This window comes from Molossus molossus, unplaced genomic scaffold (assembly GCF_014108415.1).
Source record: "Molossus molossus isolate mMolMol1 unplaced genomic scaffold, mMolMol1.p scaffold_m16_p_16, whole genome shotgun sequence".
In the NCBI taxonomy this organism is placed as follows: domain Eukaryota; kingdom Metazoa; phylum Chordata; class Mammalia; order Chiroptera; family Molossidae; genus Molossus; species Molossus molossus.
In genome coordinates this window covers 45689165-45714422 of record NW_023425351.1, presented here as the reverse complement: position 1 = coordinate 45714422, position 25258 = coordinate 45689165, and the positions used below count along the sequence as shown (strand labels likewise).

Here is a 25258-nt window from a genome sequence, read left to right as displayed (position 1 = left end):
TAGGTTTGTGCAAATACTTACTGTCTTTCACTGTAAGCCCTCTGTAGAATGCTACCTGTTATCCTGGGGGTGGGGTGGGAGTGGGAGACTTCCTTTCTGGGCGACCTGTCTGTGGTTCTCCCTCTGCAGCTAGTTATGTTGTAAATGTGAGAAGGTTTCATTGGATGCCATGAATTTTCCTTTTCCGAGTTGAGTAGGACCTGCTGCAGTCTCCACACTGCACAGAGGTCCTTGAATTGCTGAGATGACACATTCCTGGCTTCAGCATTTCAGGTTTTTACTGCCTCAGGGGCTGCAAACCAAAATGCTTGAGGGGTGAGGCAGGTGACCTGAATGAAAAAGAGAATAAGGAGACCTGGCAGAAGCAACAGGGAGTGCTAAGTCCAGTGACAAACCAGAGCACCTGCCAAGAAAACGATCGAGTGCCTGTTAGTGACCACCGCTACTGATTTTATGCCCATTATCAGCTTCATTTTAGATCTCTTCTATTTTCATTTTTTAATGGCCACTTTACCTGACAAAAATGTGTACAATTTTATGAATAACTAAAAGGTATATCAATTGCAAGTAGTTGCCTAAAGTAAAGTTGTACAATAGCAAAACATTCTCCCCCTCCCCTGCCATTTTAGTGAATAATTGATGCACTGTTTGTCATTGTATGGTACTGTCATACAATAATAACCAGAAGGTCTGAGAGGACCCCTATACTTTTTGTGGGGAGTAAGTTGAGAAAAGAAAAGAAAAGGAGAAGTTGGAGAAGGTAGAAATGAAATTTATGAAAGAGCAAAATAAGAATTTTGAGAGGCAGTGGGAAAAGGCCTTTGAAATCTTTAATCACTAATTCGGAAAATATAGTTTTCTGAATTATAGGTAAACTGCCTAACTCAAAAGCATGTTCAAATAACACGTATTGGCTTTTTAAATACTGTTTTATATCCTACAGAGGGTCCTGAAAATTTTCCAGGTGCTTTTGAGAAATTCTTGAGATAGTCTTTTCTAATCATTGATGAGGAATTAATTTTAATGACTTCTGAATCCCTTTTAGAAAAAGTGGTGTATATTCTTCCCCACAGCTCAGTTGCTTTAGAACATTAGTGTGGAGATTTTGGGCACAGCAAAGAACTAGTGTATTTTGACTATTTGTGTTTAAAGTTTTAGGGCGAGGTTTCATTTTGTTCTGCAAAGTCTGCCAAACTCTGGCTAAAACAAAGCAAATAGGCCAGCAATATAAAATTAGACATCAGTTTTGTTTTGTTTTTTCATAAAATGTATTGTAAGTAGATAACTGTATGAAGAAAAAAAAAGCAATTATAATGGTGATAAGTTAAAAACTAACCACTAACAAACTTTCTGAAACACATCAGACCAAAAGCGTAGAAAGAACTCTGCTTCATGGTTCAAGCAAACAATAACCAAAAGATATAAAAGTTAATTCCCTTATTACATTATGTTTTAGAGCATTATTGAAGTTACTGAAAATTACGGATCTAGAAATAATTATAATTTCAGAGGCTGTCTTGTGATGTTATGTAGTTTGGAGCAGGATGTGATCAGGAGACAATGTTTCACTAATAGGAAACAGAGGGAGGACTATCTAGGAAGGAAACTTAGGATAGTTGCAAATATTTGATAGTGTAACCTTGGTAACTAGTTGAAAATTAAATGTTACCCGTAGGAGGGGGTTTTAGTTTTCGACATTTCGTGAGTTATGTGCACTTACATAAGACTGTTTTACCATAAATATTGAGTTGTTGAGGAATTATTTCAGGTCGTAAGCCAGAACAGAAAATAAATTATTGGAGCAGTGTGAAAGTCAAATGCCTCCAGGAACCAGGCAGAGGATATAGAAAATGAGGGTGGCCAGTGTGAGAATAAGGGGCATAGTAAAGACGGACCAACTAATAGTGGGCACTGCATTTGAAGGCACAGCTGTTGGCAAATGGGAATGTGGGTGATGAGATCTTCAAAATTTTAAAAGTGATTTTGGATATTTGGATTTTATGTAACATCTCTTGATATTTAATTCAGCAAATCAATAAAAAATAAACCTATGAGTTAAATAAAATTCATACCATCTTCAGGTTACCCAAAGAGGGATGGCAATACTATTACTTGAGCTCCTATTAAGTGCTTGAAGATTTGCAAATCACAGTGGAATACGCCGGAGCCACAACATCATGCGAGGGTGAGCCATGGTGAGAAGTGATCAGCTCTGACCCTTTTTTACTTCCACGCAGAGTCTGGGCTGAAACAGACATGCTTCCTTGTGGTCTCCCCATGCTGATGGGTGGGGTTTCTAGTTCTTACCTTCCCCAAAGACATAACCCTTGAAGGATTGTAGCTCCAGGCAAGGCTCTCAGTTTCAACTTTCTGCCCCCTCCTAGCCATGAAATCCCAAATGCCCTGATTACCAAGGGGGGGGGGGCACCCCCATCCAAGCTGCGGCAGCAACAGCCAACCATGGCCCTGCTCTTGATTTCAGTTCCATCTTTTGTTTAGATCTTAGGATTTTTCTTGCTTTCTTATGAGCTCAACTACATATTTAAAAGGACGTTTGCTGTGTTTCATCCGGCACTCTCTGGGGGGTAGGGGTCGGGGTGGGAATTAAGGTCAAGAACCATTGCCTTTGGGTGTATTCCTTTCATGTAATTTAATTAATGTACCCAGATGAACACTAAAGGAACTGGAAAGGAAAAAGATTATGAGCTTTGGGTTTATAATGCAAGGAACAGAGGAAAGGAGAGAAATGAGGGAGGGTCTCAGTGAAAGGGTGGAAAGTGGACACTGACAGGTTGAAACCTGAGGAAAAGCAAACTTTGGGATGGTATAATGGTTAAGGGCCTGCCTGAAATTAGAGGGCACTCTCAAAAGAGGCAATTTCATAAAATGTAATGGAGGGGCTATTTGGAAAAACCAACCAGGATTAGTGAAGCATGGTGGAGGGAGGGGTAAGCAACTCCCAGGTTATCACCCCAACCTGAAGAGAAAAGGAGGGGTGGGGTGATTACTGGAACCTGGGGAGAGCCCTAGATGTAGGAGACAGCTGTGGCCTTCAGTCAGCAAGCCCGTTTAGCACAAATAGAGGACAGAGGGCAAAGGATCCCCACTGATGCAGCCAGCAGGAGTCGGCCTCGAGGGTGAGAGCACCATGGACAGTAGATCTGGAGAGGCAGACAGACCTTCCAGCATAGGAGCACCTGCGCCACGCTTGGGGGGCACATGGGCTAATGTGGGTACCGGGCAAACACACAGCAGTAGTGCTCTTTGACGGCCTTCTTTTCATTTTTCACACTCTTGCTTTCATGTTGCTTCTGCTTTTTTATGTCAATATAGTACCTTGATAAATGTTGGAAAGGCACCAGTTTTGAAGGCTGTCTTCAGGGGGTGTAAATGTTTTCCCTATCCTCCACTTGTGCCTCCCAGCTACAGTTCTCATGGAAAGGTGACAGAAATCAAGCCCTATCTCCTGGCAAATTGTTCTGCATCTTGGTGGCAGTCAGAGTGGCACTGAACAGTAGGATCAGTGGTGAGTTCTCTCAGATGAACTATATGAGGGCAAATTGAGACCTCCGCCAACCTTGTCATTTCCCAGTGGAATCCAGTCTCCCCAGGCCACCGAGGTCAATACACCCTTTCCAATTTAGTCTCTTGTGCCTCTGATTAATCACAGACCTTTCTGCATTGGGTAGCCACGGAGAAAAGGCAGAAAAAGAGGAGAGAGAAGAAGTGAAGAAACAGCGTGTGGCTGTTCCTCTTCCTCTCTTAATCATTGAAATAATAGACTACTGATTTCCCTCTGTATGGGGCCATGAGTACTTGAACCGGGTCAAGGGAGGGCTCCAGAGCCAACCTTTAATCACTTGTCAATTCAATAAGCATGAACTATAATATTATTCTCAGCATTTTATGAGGACATTACTCATAATGATTGGTATCTTTGTGTATGGACAGGGCTCATAGACCAAAGCTAGGCTAATGTTCCCTTTTAGGCTGCCCATAACAAATCTATTTTCTAGTCTGTGGAAATAGCCACTAATTGAACCATCTGATGCCATTTGTGAACCTGCCTTTTTGCCCCGTGGTTGGTCACTTTCCTTCTGTAAAACTAATCATCCCATTTCTGATTACAAAATATCAGGTAGGTGCTTTCTCAGATGATCACAAATACCCTATTCTAACTCTGGGAACAGTGTACTGGGAGAACAGGGGTGCAGAGATCAGAGGGCCTGACCACAGTAACAGGTGCAGGGCCTTACACATAGGTGCTCAACATCTTTTGAATGAATGAATAAATGTTACTGAGAGTTGCACTTACTAGTCGGAGGTGAAAGGATATAATGATTCTATGGCTGAGAATTTAAAAACAATATTGGGATAATTAATAACAGTATCAATTTACCGAGGTTGTTGAGATTAAATGAGCTATATATGCCCTGGCCAGTTTGGCTCAGCAGTTAGAGCTATGGCCTGCAGACCAGAGAGTCACGGATTTGGTTCCCACTAAGGGCACCTCGGTTGCAGTTTGTCCCGGCCCTGGTTGGGGTCGTGTGGTTGGCAACCAGTCGATATGTCTCTTTCACATCGATGTTTTTCTCTCTCTCTTCCTTCCTCTCTCCCTCCCACTCTGTCTGAAGATAAATGCAAAAATGTCCTCGGGTGAGAATAAAAACAAACAAACATAAAAAATAAAAAAAAATAAATGAACTATATATGAGAATGCTTGGTAAAACTTTAAAGCACTATATACATTTTAATTATTATCATTATAGAATGATATTGTTCATAACCAGTATTTCTGGAAAGAACATAAGATTTGGAGTCAGAAGATTACTTCCTCATTCTAAACCTCCAGTAGTGTGATCTTGAAAAGTTGCTCAGAGTTGTACTCTGAGCCTTATTCTTCTGATCTGTGGTTTTTTTTGTTTGTTTGTTTCTTGATAATCCTGACCCAAGGATATTTTTTCCATTGATTTTTAGAGAATGGAAGGGAGGGAAGGGAAGAGAGAGAGAGAGAGAGAGAGAGAGAGAAAGAGAGAAAGAGAGAGAGAGAAATCGATATGAGAGAGACACATCAATTGGTTGTCTCAAGCATGCACCCCAGCAGGGGCTGGGGACTGAACCTGCAACCCAGGTATGTGCCCCTGATCAGAAATTGAACCTGAGACCCTTTGATGCACGGGCTGATGCTCTAACCATTGAGCAACACCAGCTAGGGCTAGAGTGGGTTTTTTTTTCCAATTTATCTTTACTGTTGAATGTATTACAGATGTTCCTCATTTTTCTCCTATTGACTCCCTCCTCCCCCTCTCACCCCCCTCCTGCCTTTCCCCACACTGTTTTCTGTGTCCATTGGTTATGCATATATACATGTAAGTTCTTTGGTTTATCTCTTCCCAACCCCCTCCACTTCCTTTGGAGGTTTGTCAGTCTAACACCCAATTTGTACTTCTTAATCCCTTCACCTTTTTCACTTACTCCCCCAACCCCTCTCCCATCTGGCAACCAACAAAATGTTCTCTGTATCTATGAGAATGTTTCTGTTCTGCTTGTTCATTTTGTTTGTAGATCCCACTGTCGATAGATATGTATTCATCACCATTTTGTTTGTTCATATTTTTTATCTTTTTCTTCAAGAAGACCCTTCAACATTTCATATAATAATGGTTTGGTGGTAATGTACTCCTTTAGCTTTTCTTGTCTGGGAAACTCTTTATATGGCCATCGATTCTAAATGACAGTTTTGCAGGATAGAGTAATCTTGGTTGTAGGTTCTTGCTTTTCATCACTCTGAATATTTCTTGCCACTCCCTTCTGGCCTGCAAAGTTTCTTTTGAGAAATCAGCTGACAGCCTTATGGGAACTCCCTTGTAGGTAACTAACTGCTTTTCTCTTGCTGCTTTTAAGATTCTCTCTTTGTCTTGAACCTTTTGCATTTTGACGATGATGTGTCTTGGTGTGGGCCTCTTGGGGTTCATTTTGTTTGGGACTCTCTGTGCTTCCTGGACTTGTATGTCTGTTTCCTTCACCAAGTTAGGGAAGATTTCTGCCATTATTGTTTCAAATAGGTTTCCAATTTCTTATTCTCTCTTCTCTTTCTGGCACCCTCAAGATGCAAATGTCAGTAAGCTGGAAGTTATCCCTGAGGCTCCTTACACTATCCTCATTTTTTTGGATTCTTTTTTTCTTTTTGCTGTTCTGATTGGGTGTTTTTTGCTTCCTATATTCCCAGTCAATGATTTGCTTCTTGGCTTTACCTACTCTATGATTGAAGCTGTGCAAAGTATTCTTTATTTCAGTTAGTGCCTCCTTCATTTCTGACTGCTCCTTTTTTATGCTCTTGAGGCCCTCAAGAAGTTCATTGAGCACCCTTATAAGCAGTGTTTTGAACTCTGCATCTATTAGGTTGCTTATCTCCATTTTGTTTAGTTTTTTTCCTGGCCATTTTGTTCTGTTCTTTCATTTGGAGTCTGTTTCTTTGTATCCTCATTTTGGCTCCCTCCTTGTGTTTGTTTCTGTGTATTACTTAACGAGAGGTATGGGGCTAGCTGAGACCAGATGCTGCTTGTTTGAAAGAATTTAGGAAAACCTGAAGCAGGATCCAAGACAGGCCAATGCTATGGTAAAGCAACTGGCAACAGCTTGGGTGGGCTTGAAAGTTGGGCGGGGCGGGGCCTCAGGGCATCACCAGGGTGGGGCAACCAGTGTGAGCCAGGTTGCTGGAGTCCCAGATATGGCAGCTGTCTGCCGCCCTAGGGAAGGGCTCACCAAAGGAACAAAGGCCTCTGACAGCACGTCTGTCCAGGAGAAAGCGGCCTCTCCAGCCCTCGCTCCAATGCCAAACAACTCAGTTCTTCCCCATATGTCTCTGGTGCCTTTTGAGCTGCCTGCTCCATGCTGGAGCCTGGAGGTTGTGAGTCCAAGTAAGTCCGTGAGTGGACCCTTTAAGAGAAGCTGCCTAAGGCTCCAGCTGTCTCAGCCTCCCTGAGCCTCAGTTCCTGCTGGTTTTTCCAGCCAGAAGTTCTGGGGACTTCTCTTCCTGGCACTGGAACCCTGAGCTGGGCACCTGGTGTGGGACGGGGACCCCTCAGTCCTCAGGGAGGGCCTTCCCAGCGGAGTATCTTTCTAATTTTTTTCCACCACACGTGTGGGACCAGCCCGTCCGCCTCCGCCCCTCCTACCAGTCTTGATGTGGCTGCTGCTTTAATTCCGTAGTTGTAGGACTTCCATTCAGCTGGATTTCAGGCGGTTTTGAATGATGGTTGTTCTGTAGTTTAGTTGTAACTTTGATGTGGTTGTGGGAAGATGGATACCGCGTTTTCCTATGCCGCCATCTTGACCGGAAGTCCTAGAGTGGGGGTTTTAAGAGTGTTATTTTCCTCCCACGTGTTGCTCAGAGAGTTATGGAATACTGTGAAGGTAATAAAGCACAAACAAGTATACATTGATTTTTGTTTGCTTGTTTGGGTGATTTGTACACCATGATTCAGTGGACAGAATTCAGTGGAACAGACAATGTTACCCTCTGGAGTGACAATAAATTTGAAAATATACACCCCCAAAAGTGTATACTTTTGGGGTCAGGGCCCTATGGTTGAAGCTGTGGACCACTCAAGGGTGGATGTCGCAGCTTGCTACCAAAGTGGAATGTTTGAGCCAGTGGGGCTGACAGAATTAAATCTGTGGACTACTAATCGTAGTATCAGAAAACCACTCTCCCTTCCAGCTCTTTCCATGACTTCTAATGGATAGTAAAGTGGGAGATTAGCATTCTCTGATGGGTTTAACAGTAACAACACTGGACAGAGAATCAGAAGCTGGGTTCAAGACCCAATTGTTGTACTCTATGGCTGTGTGATTGCAGACAAGTCATTTATCATTGCTTAGCTAAAGAAAGAGAATCATGAAACCTATTGAGCAGACCTGTTAAGAGGCTAAAATAAGTTTGTATATATAATTTCATTTTGTAGACTGCAAAGCACTAAACAAATATAAGTATTAGTATTCTTCCCAGACACTGAGGGAGATGTTACTGAGCAGTAAAATTTCCTCACACATAAATAGCAGAAGCAGAGAAGAAAATAAGCAGAAGGCCTGGATAATTCACAAACTGGAACAACCAGCCCCTGAATTATAGACCTGCTTAGGCATCATTCAGTATAGAGACCTACTGGTAAATTTAGTGGCTGGAAATTTGAGCCTATGAGCAAAAGCTGAAGGTGTTATTTCCTCTACAGAAAAGATTGCTGGGAGGAAGTCTAATGATTTCCAAGTATACACAGGACAACTGTGGGAAATGTACCAGCAGCTGCACCTTTTCCACAGAACACAGAACTTGCGGGTGGCCAGGATGAGGAGCTGTTGGGGTCAGTGTGTTCAGAGATAGGGCAGTGGGGTAGGCCAGAACTGCTTACGCACTCAACCAGACTGTCCCTTCCAGACCTAGCTTGGGTCTGTGACAGAGTTTAATTATGTTGAGCAAATGTGGGCTGACTCCTAACACTGAAAGGTTTATCTTTGTGAGGTGGAGCTTAAAGTTACCCATGGGACAGGGACCTTACTTTGGCAGGTAGCTCACCCAGAAACTAAACTCTACTTTAATTCCTAAATTAGTTACTTGGGACAATTTACTACAGCCTTACATAACCTTAAATACAAAACAAAATTCTGAGATAGTCATTTTTTTCATTCATTTTTTTATCTGTTGATCTGGTACTGGTGACAGTTAAGTGCTGGCAGAAAAACCGTGGTGCAAATGACCTCGTCTTTTCCATAAGGAAGTGCACTGCGTAAAGAAGGGCGTTAACCCTGTGAATAACTCTGGTATGCAGTAGATGGAGGGTGAATTGTGCAGGTTTGGGGAAGAAAGCAAAGTCACCTGACTGTGGAGATGATGGATAATATCATAGAGAAAGTGGCATTTGGATCAGGGACTCAAACTGGCAACTTGCCTGGCCAGCGTGGCTCAGTGGATTGAGCATCATCCCGTGGACTATAAGAGGTCCCTGTTCTATTCAGGCTGCAGGCTTGGTCCCCAATAGGGGGTGTGCAGGAAGCAGGTGATTAATGTTTCTGTCTCACATTGATATTTCTTTCTCTCCCTTCCTCTCTCTCTAAAAAAATCAATACTAAAAAATAAAAGCCAAGTTGTGAGGTACACTAGGTTGGTGGTTCCCAAACCTAGCTGCTCACAAGTCGCCTTAGGAAAGCATTAAAAATACAGATTTCATCCTGTCCTGTTTGGCTCAGTGGTTAGAGCGTCAGCCCGCAGACCGGAGAGTCCTGGTTTGGTTCCCGCGAAGGGCACGAACCTTGGTTGCAGTTCATCCCCAGCCCCGGTTGGAGTTGTGTGGTTGGCAGCCACTCGATGTATCTCTCTCACGTCAATGTTTCTGTCTCTCTCTCCCCCTCTCTCTCCCTCCTGTTCTATCTGAAGATAAATGCAAAAATGTCCTCAGGTAAGGATAAAAACAAACAAACAGATTTTAAGGTTCACTCCAAACCAATGGAATCACAGTGACCGGAGGGGCCCAGTAATCTGTAGATATCTTTGCTTCCCAAAATGACTCTTAGGTAGCCACTGAAATAGCTGTTAACCTGTACCTGGGAACCGCCAGACTCCATGAAGTCATGAAGAAAGAACTGCATCTGTCTTGCTCACTGCCAGGTTTGTGATATGATGCCCAGCATGTGGTGAACAGCAACGAACAGTGTAGAATGCATATTGGAAGGCTTTTCCATATCTGAGGGGCATCTTCAGCTGAAAGAGGTCTTACATGGATTGACCTTGAGAGTTTCTAGGGTCCCCTTGGGCTCCCAAACTTGACATGCTTATACATTTGTGATAGTGTGTTACAAGCCATGTATCACTGGGCAGTTTAACCTCTCTGAGCCTCAGATTCTTCTGTGACATGAGGGCATTGATCTTGTTTTCCATAATGACTCCTCTATGTACTAATTGTGTCATTCGGGAACATGACTTACCTATTGTTAAAGTATCTGTACTCCACTTTCTCAACCCTCACCACTGGATTGTAGCGTCATAAGGGCAGAGACCTTGCCTATCCCATTGCATCTATCTGCAATACTTAGAGCTTGGCATATAGTCACTCAATAACTCATTCTTTGGATGAATGATAGAGACATATTTTAAAAATGCAATGAGAAGGTAGAAGCTAATAAACCTGAACTCATTGCACTGCTACTGGGAGTATAAAGTCACAACAATTTTTCTTTCCTGTTTTTAAATAACAAAACTTATTAAAATATAATTAACCATTACATCATATCATAAACTTGACCATTTTAAAGTTATAATTCACTGGTTTTTAGTATATTCAGAGTTGTGCAAACATCATCACTATCTAATTTGAGACCATTTTTATCATCACCCCCCACCAAAACAACCATGCCTATTAGCATCACTGCCCATTTCCTCTTCCCCCTTGTCCCTGGCAACTACCAATCTACATTCTGTCTTCAGGGATTTGTCTATTCTGGACACATCATATAAATGGAAATAGATAACATTTAGCCTTTCATGTCTGGCTTCTTTCACTGAACATGTTTTAAGGTTTATTCATGCTGTAGCATGTATCTAGGTCATTCTTTTTTTTTTTTAAATGACAATAGTATCCCATTGATGGATATACCACATTTAATTTATCCATTTTTTGGTTGATGGACATTTGGGTTATTTCCACTATTTCTCTATCATGAATAATGCTACATTTGTGTACAAGTTTTGGGGTAGACATAAGTTTTCATTTCTCTTGGGGATATGCCTAGGAGTGATCTTATGGTAACTCTATGTTTGATTTTGTTTTTTTGTTTTCAAGGAATTGTTAAAACTGTCAAACTGTTTTCCAAAGCGGCTGCTCCATTTCACAGTTTCATCAACAAGGTATGAGGGCTTCCATTTCCCCATCCTCTCCAACAATAGTCCATCTGTTTCATTTTCACCATCCTAGTAGATGAGAAATAATCTCTCATTTGAATTTCTCTAATGACTAATGATGTTGAGCATCTCTCCATGTGCTTATTTGGTCATTTCCATATATTCTTTGGAGAAATGTCATTCAAACCCTTTGCCCATCCCCCCCCCCCCCCCCGATTTAAATTTTTTTATTTGGCAGTATGGCATTATCTGGGTCTGGAGGTTTGATTTCATTTAATACAACTCAGTCCTCTTGGATATTTCTTCTAACATGAGCTTTAATGGTTCACCTTCCAAATATTTTCTTACACTTTCTATACTGCACTCTTTGATAGAGCAGTCAGTAGTAAACACTCTCAGCATTACTACACCTTCACAAACCAGTGCTTTACCCATTCTTATTCATTTTCTTTCATAAACTTTAGCTCATCCTCAACTTCCTCTTTTTCCTTTGCCAATTTCTAATTTGGATTATTTGCCTTTTTATTGTTGAGTTGTAAGAGTGTTTTAAATATATTCTAGATGCTAGTCCCATATCAGATATATGCCATTGTAAATATTATCTCCCATTCCATGGACTGCCTTTCTACTTTCTTGATTTTGTCCTTTGAAGTACAAATATGTTAAGTTTTTATGAAGTCCAATTTGTCTATTATTTTTAGTTGTTTGTGCTTTCGTATCTAAGAAACTATTGTCTTCTCTGAGGTCACAAAGATTTGCTCCTATCTTCTAAGAGTTTTGACGCTTTAGCTCTTATATTTAGGTCTATGATCTATTTTGATGGATCTAAATGGTGTGAGGTAGAGTCACTTTTCTTTTAAAAAGTCTTTTTCTATTGTGAACTTTAGCACACATATAGAAAAATGCACAAAATAAAAATGGATAGCTAAATTATCAAAGAATGAACACCCTATAACCAACACCCAGATCAGGGAATAGGACACTGTCAGTATCTAGAAGGTCCCCTTGTGCTACTTCTAGATCAATACCCCTTCCACCCCATGAAGTACCTATACCCTCTAAGGGAGACCCTTGTTTGCTTTTCTTAGTTTTACTACCTAAACCTGTATCCCAACAATATAGTTTCATTTTGTTGGTTTTTGAGACTCATATCAATGGAATTGTACCATCTGTGGCTTCTTTTGCTCAACATTATTTTTCATTCAGGTTTTTCAAGTAGCTGTAGCTCATTACTGCTATATGGTATTACTTTGCATGAACATACCATGATATTCTATTTTTTATGGTCATTTGAATTTCTTACAGTTTGAGGCTTTTATAAATAGTGCTGCTATGAGCATTCCTTTCCTTGTCTCCTGGTGTGTTTATTCACATCTATTTGGTATATATCTTGGAGTCAAAATTTTTAATATATATATGTGTCACTTTAGTAAAAAGTGAAAAACTGTTTTCCAAAGTGATTGTATCAGTTTAAGCTCTCACCAGATATAAATATGAGTTCTTGTTCTACATCGTCTTCAACACTTTTAACGGTCAGCCTATTTGGTTATAGCCATCCTGGAGGTTGTGCAGTAGTATCTCACTGGGTTTTATTTATTTATTTATTTTATTATTATTTTTTTTAATCCTCACCTGAGGACATTTTTTCATTTTTTGTTCAGATAGAGTGGGAGGGAGAGAGAGGAAGAGAGTGAGAGAGAAAAACATCAATGTGAAAGGGACACATTGTGTGGCTGCCACCCGCACCAGGGCCGGGGACAAACTGCAACCGAGGCACGCGCCCTTACCTGGAACCGAACCTGGGTCTCTCTGGACCACAGGCCAACTCTCTAACCACTGAGCCAAACCGGCCAGGGCGCTCACTGGGTTTTCATTTGCTTTTTCCTGATGAGAATGAGGTTGAATGCCTTTTCATATGTTTATTAGTCACTTGTGTATTTCTTTGTGTCTAGTCTTTTGCTCATTTAAACAAATTTTGTTTTTTTTTTCTTTTCTTTAATGTGTAGTTTCTAAGAGTTAAAAAATACATTTTGGATGTGAGCCCTTTGTCAGTAATGCATATTGCAAATATCTTCTTCAATTCTGTGGCTCATTATATTTCAAACTCTTAATACTGTCTTTTTGATGAACAGAAATTCTTATTTATAATTTAGTCTAACATAATGATCCTTTTTCTTTTTCTTTTTTTCTCCTCACCCGAGGACATTTTTGCATTTATCTTCAGATAGAACAGAGGTGAGAGAAACATTGAGTGGTTGCCACCCCCACGACCCCAACCGGGGCCGGGGACAAACTGCAACCGAGGTACGTGCCCTTAGCGGGAACCAAACCCGGATCTCTCTGGTCCGCAGGCTGAAGCTCTAAATGCTAAGCCAAACTGGCCAGGGCTCTTTTTTTTTTTAAGTCTTCACCCAAGGAAATGTTTTTTACTGATTTTAGAGGCAGGGGAAATGGTGGGGGAGAGAGAGAAAGAGAGAAACATCCGTTGGTTGCCTCCTATATGCACCCGTTATCCAGGTACGTGCCCTGACTGAGAATTGAACTGGCAACCTTTTGGTGTTCAAGATGATGCTCCAACCAACTGAGCCACACTGGCCAGGGCAATGATCCTTTTTCTTTTCTTTCTTTCTTTTTTTAATCCTTACCCGAGGATATTTCATTTATCTTCAGACAGAGTGGGAGAGAGAGAAAGAGAGAGAGAGGGCAACATCAATGTGAGAGAGACACACCGATTGGTTGTCTCCAGCACAACCCCGACCAGGGCTGGGGAACAAACCGCAACCCAGGTATGTGCCCTTGACTGGAATCGAACATGAGACTCTTTGGTCTGTCGGCTGATGCTCTAACCACTGAGCGAAACCGGCCAGGGCTGATCCTTTTTCTTTATGATTACTGCTTTTATACCCAGTTTAGAAAGTTTTCCCTATTCTAATGTTATATAAATATCCTTCCTAGAGATTTTATTATTTGCCTTTTACATTGATATCTGTAGTTCACCTGGATCATTGCGTATGATGTGGGTAAAGATTAAGGTTAATTAAAAAAACAATTATACCCAATCATCACAGCACAATTTATTGGAAACACTCTCTTTTCTAAATTGTTCTGAAGTGCCTATGTTGTCATTATGTTGTATTCATTAACCTTTGGTCTATGTTTGAGGTCACTATTTTATTTCATTGATCTCTTTGTCTCTCCTTACATTTCTATATAAGATTGAAAAACAACTTGTGAAGTTTCACTGGTGTGGAGGAGAGGTGTTGGAATTTTTATTGAGACTGCTCTAAATCTATAGATCATTTTAGGGAGACTAGACTTCACAGTATTAGGCATAATAGCCCATAAACATGGTACAGTTCTCCATTTATTTAGACCATCTTTTATTTCTCTCAAAAATGTTTTAAAGTCCTCTGTGGAGAGGTTTTCCACATCTCTTACTGAATTTGTTCTTATATATTAGATATTTTATAATTTTTATATTGTTTAAAAGGTATTTAAAATTTTTTTATTTTCTAATTCTTCTTGGTATATAAAAACAATTGCTTTTTGTTGGACATTATACTTATTTTTATTACTTTCCTAAAGTTGCTTATTAATTATAATTTTTATATATTAAAATATCTGTGGAAATAATGATGTTTTATATCTTTCTGAAATTTATGCAGGGTGTGGCAAAAGTAGGTTTACAGTTGTTTGTATGAAATATACTATAATTAGTAAATAATAATAATACAAGAACAAACTGTGTTTCACATATTCACAACTGCAAACCTACTTTTTCACCACTCTGTATATATTTTTTGAGATATAAACAATTTTTACTGGGTTTAAATTAGGAGTCTATGAGTCTTGAGCACCTCTGTTTATTTGTTGGTTTTCTTCCCTATGTTTTTCTTGGCTTGTCTGAGCTACTTCTTCCTGTAGTGAATCTTTTTTTTTTTAAATCACTTTTTATTTTTCAATTATAGTTGACATACAATATTATATTAGTTTCAGGTGTACACCCCAGTGACTAGACATTATAAAACTTATGAAGTGATTATCCCCAAAAATCTCATACCTATCTGACACTATACCTAGTTATTAAAATATTATTATTATTATTTTTTTTTTATCCTCACCCGAGGATATTTTTCCATTTTTTGTACAGATAGAGTGGGAGGGAGAGAGAGGAAGGGAGAGAGAGGAACATCGATGTGAAGGGACACATCGAGTGGCTGCCACCCGTACGACCAACCAGGGCCGGGGACAAACTGCAACCGAAGTACGTGCCCTTAGCGGGAACCGAACCCGGGTCTCTCCGGACCGCAGGCCGACGCTCTAACCGCTGAGCCAAACTGGCCAGGGCGTAGTTATTAAAATATTATTGACTATATTCCCTCTGCTATACTTTACACCCCCGTGACTATACTATAACTACTCATTTGTACTTCTAAATTCCTTCATCTCTAACCCCCCTTTCATCTGGTAACCATCAAAATGTTCTTTATATCTATGAGTCTGTTTCTGTTCTCCTTGTTCATTTATTTATTTTATTAAAAATATTTTTTTCTTTATTGATTTTAGAGAAAAAGGAAGGAAGAGAGAAACATCAATGAGAGAGAACATCAATTAGCCTCCTCCTGTATGCCTCCCACTGGGGATTGGACCCACAACCTGGGCATGTGACCTGACCAGGAATTGAACCGGCAACCTCTTGGTGCATGGGTTGATGCTCAACCATTGAGCAACACTGGCCGGGCTTGTTCACTTATTTTGATTTTTAGATTCAATTGCTGATAGATATGCACTTATTGCCATTTTATTGTTCACATTTTTAATCTTTTTTTCCTTAACATTTAATGTAATACTGGTTTGGTGGTGATGAGTTCCTTTAGCTTTTTCCTGTCTGGGAAGCTCTTTATCTGACCTTCAATTTTTTTTTTTTAATCCTCACCTGAGGATAAGTTTTCTATTTATCATCAGATAGAGTGGGAAGGAGGGGGAGAGAAAGAAAAAGGGAGAGAGAGAAACATCGACATGAGAAAGACACAACAACTGGTTGCCTCCTGCATGACCCAACCAGGGCCGGGGATGAACCACAATGAAGGTATGTGCCCTTGATTGGAATCAAACCCGTGACTCATTGGTCCATGGGCCAATGCTCTAACTGCTGAGCCAAACCAGCCAGGGCTGACCTTCAATTCTAAATGATAGCTTTGCTGGGTAGAATAATCTTGGTTGTAGATCTTTGCTTTTCATCACTTTGAATATTTCTTGCCATTCCGTTTTAGCCTGTAAAATTTCTGTTGAGAAAGTCAGTTGACAGTCTTATGGGAGCTCCCATGTAGGTAACTAACTGCTTTTCTCTTGCTGCTTTTAACTTTCTCTTTATCTTATCCTTTGACATTTTAATTATGATGTGTCTTGGTGTGGGCCTCTTTGGATTCATCTTGTTTGAGACTTTCTGCACTTCCTGGACTTGTATGTCTATTTCTCTCATCAGGTAAGGAAAGTTTTCTGCCATTATTTTCTTTCAAATAGGCTTTCAATATCTTCTCCTCCTTCCAGCACCCCCATAACGCAAATGTTGGTATGCTTGAAGTTGTCCCAGAGGCTTCTTATACTATCTTTATATTTTTGGATTTTTTTTCTTTTGCTTTCCTGTTGGGTGGTTTTTTTCTTCTTCTTTTTTTCCTCAAATTCCAAATTGCTGATTTGATTCTCAGTATCTTCTACTCTACTTTTGATTCCCTGTAAATTATTATTCATTTCAGTTAGTGTATCCTTCATTTCTATCTGTTTTTTTTTTTTTTTTATGGTTCCTAAGTCTTCTTTCATGCTATTGAAGTTTTCACTAACTTCCTTGAAGTTCTCACCAAGTCCCTTGAGCATCCTTATAACCATTGTTTTGAACTCTGTACCTGGTAGTTTGCTTGCTTCAATTTCATTTAGTTCTTTTTCTGGAGATTTCTCCCGTTCTTTCATTTGTGACATATTTCTTTGTCTCTGCATTTTGGCTGCTTCCCTGTGTTTGTTTCTATGTATTAGGTAGAGCTGTTATGTCTCTTGGACTTGGCAAAGTGGTCTTGTGTGGCAGATGTCCTATAGGGCCCAGTGGCACAGCCTCCCCAGTCACCTGAGCTGGGCACTCCAGGAGTGCTCCTGTGTGGGCTGTATTCACTGTCCTGTTGTAGTTGAGCCTTGATTGCTCTTGGCATCACTGGGAAGGATTGATCCCAGGTCAACTGGTTGTGAGGACCAGCTGTGACTACAGTGGAAGAGCTGCTGAGCAGGTGTTAACCCTAAGGAACAGGACTTGCTTCAGTGGGGCTTTGGTGCTCACCAAGTCCACCCCTTGAGTGTGTTGTTTGTGGAGGTGGTAGGGTTGTAATCCAGCATGGGCTGGAGCTGTCCACCAGGTGCACTGGCTCTGGGGTTTCCCAGGAGATGCAAAGGCAGCCACTGCCTGTGCCCTGCTTGAGGCCAACCAGCACAAGTTACTGAGTGATCTGCATATGGCTGCTACTTGTGATGGGCTTTGAGGTGTCCAGGAGAGGCCAGGCTTTGAAGCAAGGTGGGTTGCTGCAAATGCCAGGCCTGGGGCCACTTAGCAAGAGGTACAAAGCACACTGAAGCCAGTTGCTGCTTGTTTGAGAGATTTTAGGAAAGTCTGAAGCATGAGGCAAGAAAGGCTGGTTGTATGAAAAAGCCATTGGAAATGGCTTGGATGAGCCCACAAGTTGGGTGGGGTGGGGTCTCAGGGAATCACCAGAGTGGGGCAAACAGTGTGAGCTAGGTCAGTGGAGACTCAGATATGGTGCCTACCTGTGGTGGGGAGGGCTTAGCAAAAGAGCAATGGCCTCCACCAACACTTTTGTCTGGGAGAAAGCTGCCCCCAGCTCTTGCCCTGATGCCAAACAATTTAGTTCCTCTCATATGTCCCTGATTCCTATCAAGTCGCTGCCCCAGTGTTGGAGCTCAGAAAGAGTGAGTCCAAGTAAGTCCATGCATAGGCCCTTTAAGAGGAACTGCTTGGGACTCCAGAAGCTTCTGTGTCACTCAGCCACAATCCCCACTGGTTTTTATAGCTTGAAGTTATGGGGATTTCTCTTCCTGGCACTGGAACTCTGGGCTGAAGGATCTGGTGTAGGGCTAGGACCCCTTGCTCCTCAGTGGGTAACTTTGCAGCCAAGACATCTCTCCTGATTTAAAATTGCCACACATGGGTGTGGGACCAGCCTGTTCTTTGCCCTCACCCCTCCTACCAGTGTCTACGTGGCTTCTTCTTTAATTCTCTAGTTGTAGGATTTCCATTCAGCTAGATTTCAGGCAGTTCTGAATGATGGTTGTTCTGATGTTTAGTTGTATGTTTTGTTTTTGTTGTTAATTCTCACCTGAGGATATTTTTTCCTTTTTTTTTTTTTTTTTAGAGCTAGTGGAAGGAAGTGGGGAGGAGGTGGGGGAGAGAGATGTGAGACATACACATTGATGGGTTGTGTTCCCCATGGGCTTCAACCAGGGTTCTAAACCTGCAACCCAGGGATGTGCCTTTGACTGGGAATTGAACCTTTAACTTTCTGGTGCATTGGCCGATGCTCTAACCACTGACCCACACTGGCCTGGGTATTTTTGACATGGTTGTGGAAGGATTCTAGTACCACATTTATCTACACTGCCGTCTTGGCCAGAAGCCCCCCTGTTGTGAATCTTGGTTTCATCATACTTCTTCTCCAGCGTGGCTGTTAACACCTGTTATTTACAGCCAGCCTCATAAATCGAGGTGCCTCAGGTAGGGAAACTTATGTGTGGGCTTCAGAAACAGAAATTTTAGCAGAAATGATCATCTGCTTTTTCTTGTCAAACACCTTAGGATGCTCTAAAGGGACCTGGTCATACTTGATCTTGTGGGGCAGCATGCATTGCACAGTCTATCTGAAGCTGTGCTTGGGGATCCAGAAGTGATAAGGACCATGCGATGAGTTGATGTCTACATGCTTGTCCAAGAAGGCCAAGGCTCGGTATCTCCACTTAATTCTGTAGAAGTTGCCAGAAATGTTAATGACTTCACAATGCAGGCCCACCATTTTCCAGCCAAGCAGTACCTGACTGGCCACCCTGGCTTCCAGGTGGCCCTGGAGGTGGTTTCAACCATTGATTACCACAATTTGTCCTTCTGCTAACTTTGGCAGCTGCTTGGGAAAATTAATCCCTGCACTTAATTTTTTTTCTTGTCTTATTGCACTAGCTGGGACTTTATTGCAATGTTGAAATGTGATGGTGAGAACAGACATCTTTGTTTCCAATCTTAGGGACAGAGCTTTTAACGTTTTGCCTTTACAAAAGATGTTCCTTGTAAGGTTTTTAGAAATACCCTTTCAAATTAAAGAAGTCTCCAATTCATTGTTTGCTAAGATAGTTTCTTCATGAATGGTTATAGAATTTTGTAACACCCTTTTCTTACCCTACTGAAGTAATTTAATGATTTTTCTCCTTTATTATGTTTATATGGTGAATTACATTTGCTGATTTTTGTATGTCAAATAATCGAATTTGTTTATAATATACTATCCTTTTGAATTTACTTTCCTAATATTTGTTTAACATTTTAAAAAGCAGACTTTATATTTTAGAGCAGTTTTACGTTCACAACAACATTAAGAAGGTACAGCAATTTTCCTATATATTCCTGCCTCCACACATGCATAGCCTTACCCATTATCAACACCCTCTGCCAGAGTGGTCCACTTGGTACAATTGATGAACATCCATTGAAACATCCATAGTTTACATTGGGGTTAACTCTTGGTGTTGTACATTGTAAGGATTTGGACAAATGTATATTGACATGTATCCATTATTATAGTATCATAGAGTAGTTTTATTGCCCTAAAAATCATCTATGCTCTGCCTAGTCATCTCTCTCTCTCTTCATTAACCTCTGGCATACATAAAATTTTTCAGTCTCCATAATTTTGCCTTTTTCATAATTTATATAGTTGGAATCAGATAATATAACCTTTCAGAATGGCTTCTTTCATTTAGTAATATGCCTTTAAAGTTCCTTCATATCTTTCCATGCTTGAAAGCTTACTTTTTTTAGTGTTGAATAATACTCCATTGTCTGGATGTACCACAGTTTATTTATACATTCACCTACTACAGGACATTTTGGTTGCTTTCAAGTTTTTACAATCATGAATAAAGCTGCTATAAACATCTGTGTGCAGGTTTTTGCATGGACATGAGTTTGTTTCTTTTTTTAATTTTTCTTTGATTTTTTTTTTTTTTTAAGAGGAAGGGAGAGGGAGAGAGAGAACACCGATTGGCTGCCTCCTGTATCCCGCCACTGGGGATCAGGCCCACAACCTGGGCACGTGCCCTGAGAATTGAACCAGTGACCTCCTGGTGCATGGGTACTCAGTGCTCAACCACTGAGCCACACCGGCTGGGCTGGACATGAGTTTTTGAATCCTTTGGATAAATACAAAAGAGTGTGATTGTTGGATCATGTGATAAGTGTATGTTTAGTTTTGCAAGAAACCACCAAACAGTCTTCTCAAGTGGCTGTACCATTTTGCATTCCCTCCAGCAATGGATGAGAGTTTTTATTGCTCTGCATCTTTGCCAGCATTTGGTGGTGTCAATGTTTTGGATTTTTAGCTCCCATTGTTTTATTCAGACAGTATTCATATACCTACATATTTTCCCTTTTCATTCTTTTTCATTCCTTTGTGCCTCTTTGGGCTTACACTGGGTAATCATTTTCCTTTTGGTTGAAGAATACTCTTTAGTGTGGGTGGACTACTAAAAATTTCTCACATTTCTTTTTCTTTCTCTCTCTTTGGAATGGCGGGGTAAGCTTGAAGTATCAGGGAGTTAACAACCTATGATCGATCCTCAACTACTGAGGGATGGAGCTGATAGATAAATACAGCTTCCTCCCACCTCAATGGGATAATTGAGGTGTGTCCCACATAGTCCCCCAATGGTTCTGAGCAGGACTGAATTCTAGTTGCCCGCAGTGGTTAAACATTGTTTTTTTCCCTCTTCCCTGTCTTATTTCTTCATTCCCATACAGTGCTTTCAGCAATCACTTCCTAAATAAACTATTTACAGTTAAATCCTTGTCTTAAGGTTTGTTTCTTAGAAACCAAATCTAAGACATGGGCTATTTCAGAGGTATAGCTCTCCAGGGCTCAACACAAAGTAAGAGGGGTTCTTTAGCACTGCACAGGGGTGTGCAGGAGTGTGGTGGGGTTTGTCCTGGGAGGTAGTGATAGGAGCGGGGTACGGGGGTAGGGAGGAGGATCTTGGACATCAATCCCTGTTGTTTTAGCCCTGAGTGCTTGTCAGAACTGCTCAGCCTCTTGGTTCTCACTCTGTCTTTCTGGAATTAGCATTCAGCCCAGAGGCAAAAGAGGCTCCAAACACAAAACTCATTTCCTTGGGTCATATTCATCCCTTGGATCCTAGTTTGGTAATTCATCATTATTTTGTTAACTCTCTTGTATCTTTAAGTGGATTTACAGAAATATTTGGCTAAATTTCCTAGTTGTCTTCAAAGGGACAAAAAGTCCAAATTATTAGGAAAAAAGCCCCCCATCCTTTTCTAGGCTTGTATTGCATTTTGACTTTTCAAAAAGCTTCTGTTTGAACCCTGTTTATCTCCATTCCCTATTAGTATTCCCTCCTCCCTCATCCATGCAATGGGATTACACAACTTTATACCTTTATTCTTATATTCCCCCGTTCAGAGTGTGACCCATCAAAGTATTGGCCTTGGGAGACTAAAATTTCCCTTAACATGTCATCCTGGGGCAACAAAAAGGTTGCTATGTTGAGGTGGTTGCCAGTCAAAGACGAAGTGGGCAGTCTGAATGAGCTGCTTAGAGTAAGGAGACTGGCCTCAACAAGGCCCAAAAGTCTCAGTTCTAGGAAACTGGAAATGGGTAAATCAGAAAGGTAGATTTGGAAGAAAGAGTCGTTAAGCAATCTGGATATGGTGCAGAATTTAAGGGGCAAATCTAAAATGACTAGATTTGCCCTGGCAGAGCAGCTCAGTTGGTTAGAGCATCATCCCAGTATGCTAAGGTTGTAGGTTTGATCCCCAGTCAGGGCACATACCAGAAGCAACCAATGAATACATAAATAAATAAGTGGAACAACAAATCAATTTCTCTCTCTTTTTTCCTCTCTCTTTCTCTCTAAAGAAAAAAAAATCAATAAAATGACTAGGTTTAAGCTAGATATTCTACTTGCTCAGATTATTCTCAAAAGCTCGGCTTAAATGACTTTTCCTAATTTTCTTGACTGGAACCACTTCTTTAATTCCCATAGCACTCTTATTGCATTTATCATATCACATTTTTTCCTATTGGCTTTGAATATTCGGTTTCTTCTATATTATTAACTAGATGGCAGTTGTAGTACAGTGGAAAGAGCAATGGAATCAAAGTTAGTTGACCTGGGTTTCAGTCTCAGCTTCAGTAGTTACCTAAGGTGTTTGAGTCTCAGTGTACAACGGGGATAATAATATATACCCCATAGTAAGATTTAAGTATTAAAAGACCTAAGAGTATCAAGTAGTAGTGAGCACTTGACACGAAAAAGTTTCCATTTGCAGAGCCTACTAAGTGTCATAAAGTGCCCTATGTGCTTGACATGTTATTTTACTCACCACAACCCTATATAGATCTATTACTTAGAATATTTTACAAATTAGAAAAAAGATGCTGATGGGTTAAACAATTTAATCCATGTCACATACCTAAGTTACAGCAACAGGACACAAATCCACGTTTGTCTGGGTCTAAAGCTAACAGTGGCCATTGGTCCACCCTGCTTCCCCATGGCTCATATGGACTTGTAATAAATACTGGCCTTGATATTACTTTTAGTCAATACTAACCTGGGCCAATCTTGGAGCTTGTGACCTACAAAAAGTGTTCCCTATCTCAAGGGGTACCTACTCTATGCTGATTTATAAATAAATTTTCATATATTTTGCTCAAAAGAACTTCCTAAGCAAAAGTGTTTGTATGTAATGCATTAACAGAAGGAAAGTGTTATTTAACATTAAGAAGTTTTCACAGGACCCTGATTTTAATAAAGATCCACAGATTGGAGAAGCAGCTTCATGTTTCCACTTTTGCTTCCAAAGGGTACTTGATTTTTTTGAAGGGGCCACAGAAGACTTTGAAAGAAAGCTATGATCTGGCTCCCTATAAAGAAGCAAATAGATCCATTCACAAATTTGCCGTTATGATCCCACTGAGTTGAAGAATGCCTTTGTAGAAATAGATAGATCATCTTCCGTTTAAAAGTCGTAAAAAAAAAATCATGAACCATTTAAACTGAAATTAGTGGAAATTTCCGTATTTTTTCTTTAGGCAGCTATGTGATGGTGGTGATGTTGGGGGAAACTAAGGTGATAAAGAAAAGTTGCTGCAAAGTCAGCTCTATAATCCTACGATAGGACCTTGTGGAAAGGTTCTTACATAACTTTCTTCTCCAATAAAAAAAAGGCTGTGCATTTCCTGCCTCTTAACTGATTTTACACTTCCACTTTAATACAGCCGAGGAAGGACGAGAAACAACAACAAAAATCCCTAAGGTTCACAACATAATTAGGGCAGTCCCAGGGAAATCAAAGAGACAACGCAGAGGCCCCTTTTCCTTCCTACCTCCCCGGGGACACACATTCGCACTCCGGCGGGACCCCGACCCTGCGCGGGCGGTCGCGCCCCTCCGCCTCCTCATTCCCTAACACGTGCTCTCCGGGACACTCACTCGGGAGCTAGCCCACCCCCACCGAGGGCTGGGCTCGAGGCCGAACGGACCAATCCGCGCGCGCCTTACAGCGCCGTGGCCCGACAACGTTGAGCCGCCCAATCGAAAGGGCCTTACCGCCCGTTTCCCGGAGCCCCGCCCCTCGCAGCCGGGGCTCCCCCCCCACCCGCCGGTCTCCTCCCTCCTCCTCCCCCCCGTTCGCCCCACCCCCGCCGCTCGGGAGCGGAGCCTGCGAGACGGAGAAACTGGGGCAGAAGTGAAGATGGCGGCGGCGGTGCTGGCGGCGGCGGCGGCTTCTCGCCAGTGACGCGCGGTGCGGGCTCATCCCCCCTCCCCACGTCCCCAGTCCGGACCCCGTCCGCCGCCGGGACCACACCGTCCCCGTAGCCCGCCCTTCTCTTCCGTCCCCAGTCGCCCCCTCTCCCGACGCCCGACTGCCGCTGGCAGTGGCGGCGCGCCCCGAGCCCCTGCCGCCGGCCTCGCAGCCCTGCGCGCTTTCGCCGGGGGAGCGGGTGGCGAGGAGATCTGCCCTCCTGCCTGCCCCGCCGGACCGCGGACACACACCCGGCAGGGAGCGGCGGCCCCTGCGCATTTGCTTCCGTCCATTTGGGGACTGGGAGGCGGCGGCGGCAGTGGGTTTTGGGGAGGGGAAGTGGGTTGGGGGGGGCGGGCGAGAGCGGGAGGGGGCCGTCCTCGGGAGGAGGACGAGAAGGAAGCACCATGACGTCCATCCATTTCGTGGTTCACCCGCTGCCGGGCACCGAGGACCAGCTCAATGACAGGTAATAGGGCCGGCGGACGGGGGGAGGGGCGTCTCCCCGCCCTGCCCTCCCCCACGGGGCCACGCTGGGAAGGACGCCGGTGTTTACGCGCCGGCCGGCTGGCCAGGGGGAGGGGGAGGGGGTGGGGGTGGGGGGCTGGTGGTGGTGTCCTCACTGCCCCCGGCTAGGCCCTTTCCTGGGCAAACTTCTGGTCCCGGGGGCCCGGAGCTGCGGGGGCAGCGCGGTATAGATGGGAAAGCGCTCTGCATTCCTCCCACCCCCCCGGAGGAGCCGCGTTGAACTCGGCGGAGATGGGGGGGAATCCGGCTCCTGGGGAGGGGGGCGGGCTGTAATTACCGCCGGGCCCAGGCCCGAGGAATCCATATTAGTCAAAGTTGAATTGAGACAGACAATGCGAATGGGGGATGGTGGAGGTAAAAAGAGAGGGAAGAGGAGAAGCGGGGCGGAGGGGCCCCGGGGTAGGCTGGGCTCGCCCGGTCCACTAGGAGTTGTGTCCCAGGGGTGGTCTGGACCTGCCATGCCTGGATATCTCGGGGATTGAGAGGAGAGAGTGTGTGTGGGGGGCGGGGGAGGAGGTGCTGATTCCGGGCAGATCTCGGTGGGGGGCGGGGAGGAAGAGCCATGATTACTGTTATTATTATTAAATTTGAGCCCCTGCAGTGAGGTTTGTCTGCCCGGGGTTGGGATGAATTCTGGCGGGGGTGGGGAAGTGGATCGGATTCCCTTCGTTTTCCTTCCGAAACGGTGCTGGCAGCTCTTGCTCCCTTCCCTATGGTGCGAGCTTTTTTGTTTCCTTTTTTATTCTAATGAT

General features: G+C 42.6%; 1 protein-coding gene across 1 annotated transcript in view; it reads left to right on the top strand.

Moving 5' to 3' along the window:
• The first annotated feature begins 24350 nt into the window (after positions 1–24350).
• Positions 24351–25258, top strand: part of UBR5 (ubiquitin protein ligase E3 component n-recognin 5) — a 139277-nt gene continuing 138369 nt past the window's right edge. Inside the window, exon 1 of the mRNA XM_036264225.1 lies at positions 24351–24447. Coding sequence (XP_036120118.1) covers positions 24386–24447 — 62 coding nt within the window. The 5' untranslated portion in view covers positions 24351–24385. The remainder of the gene's footprint in view (positions 24448–25258) is intronic.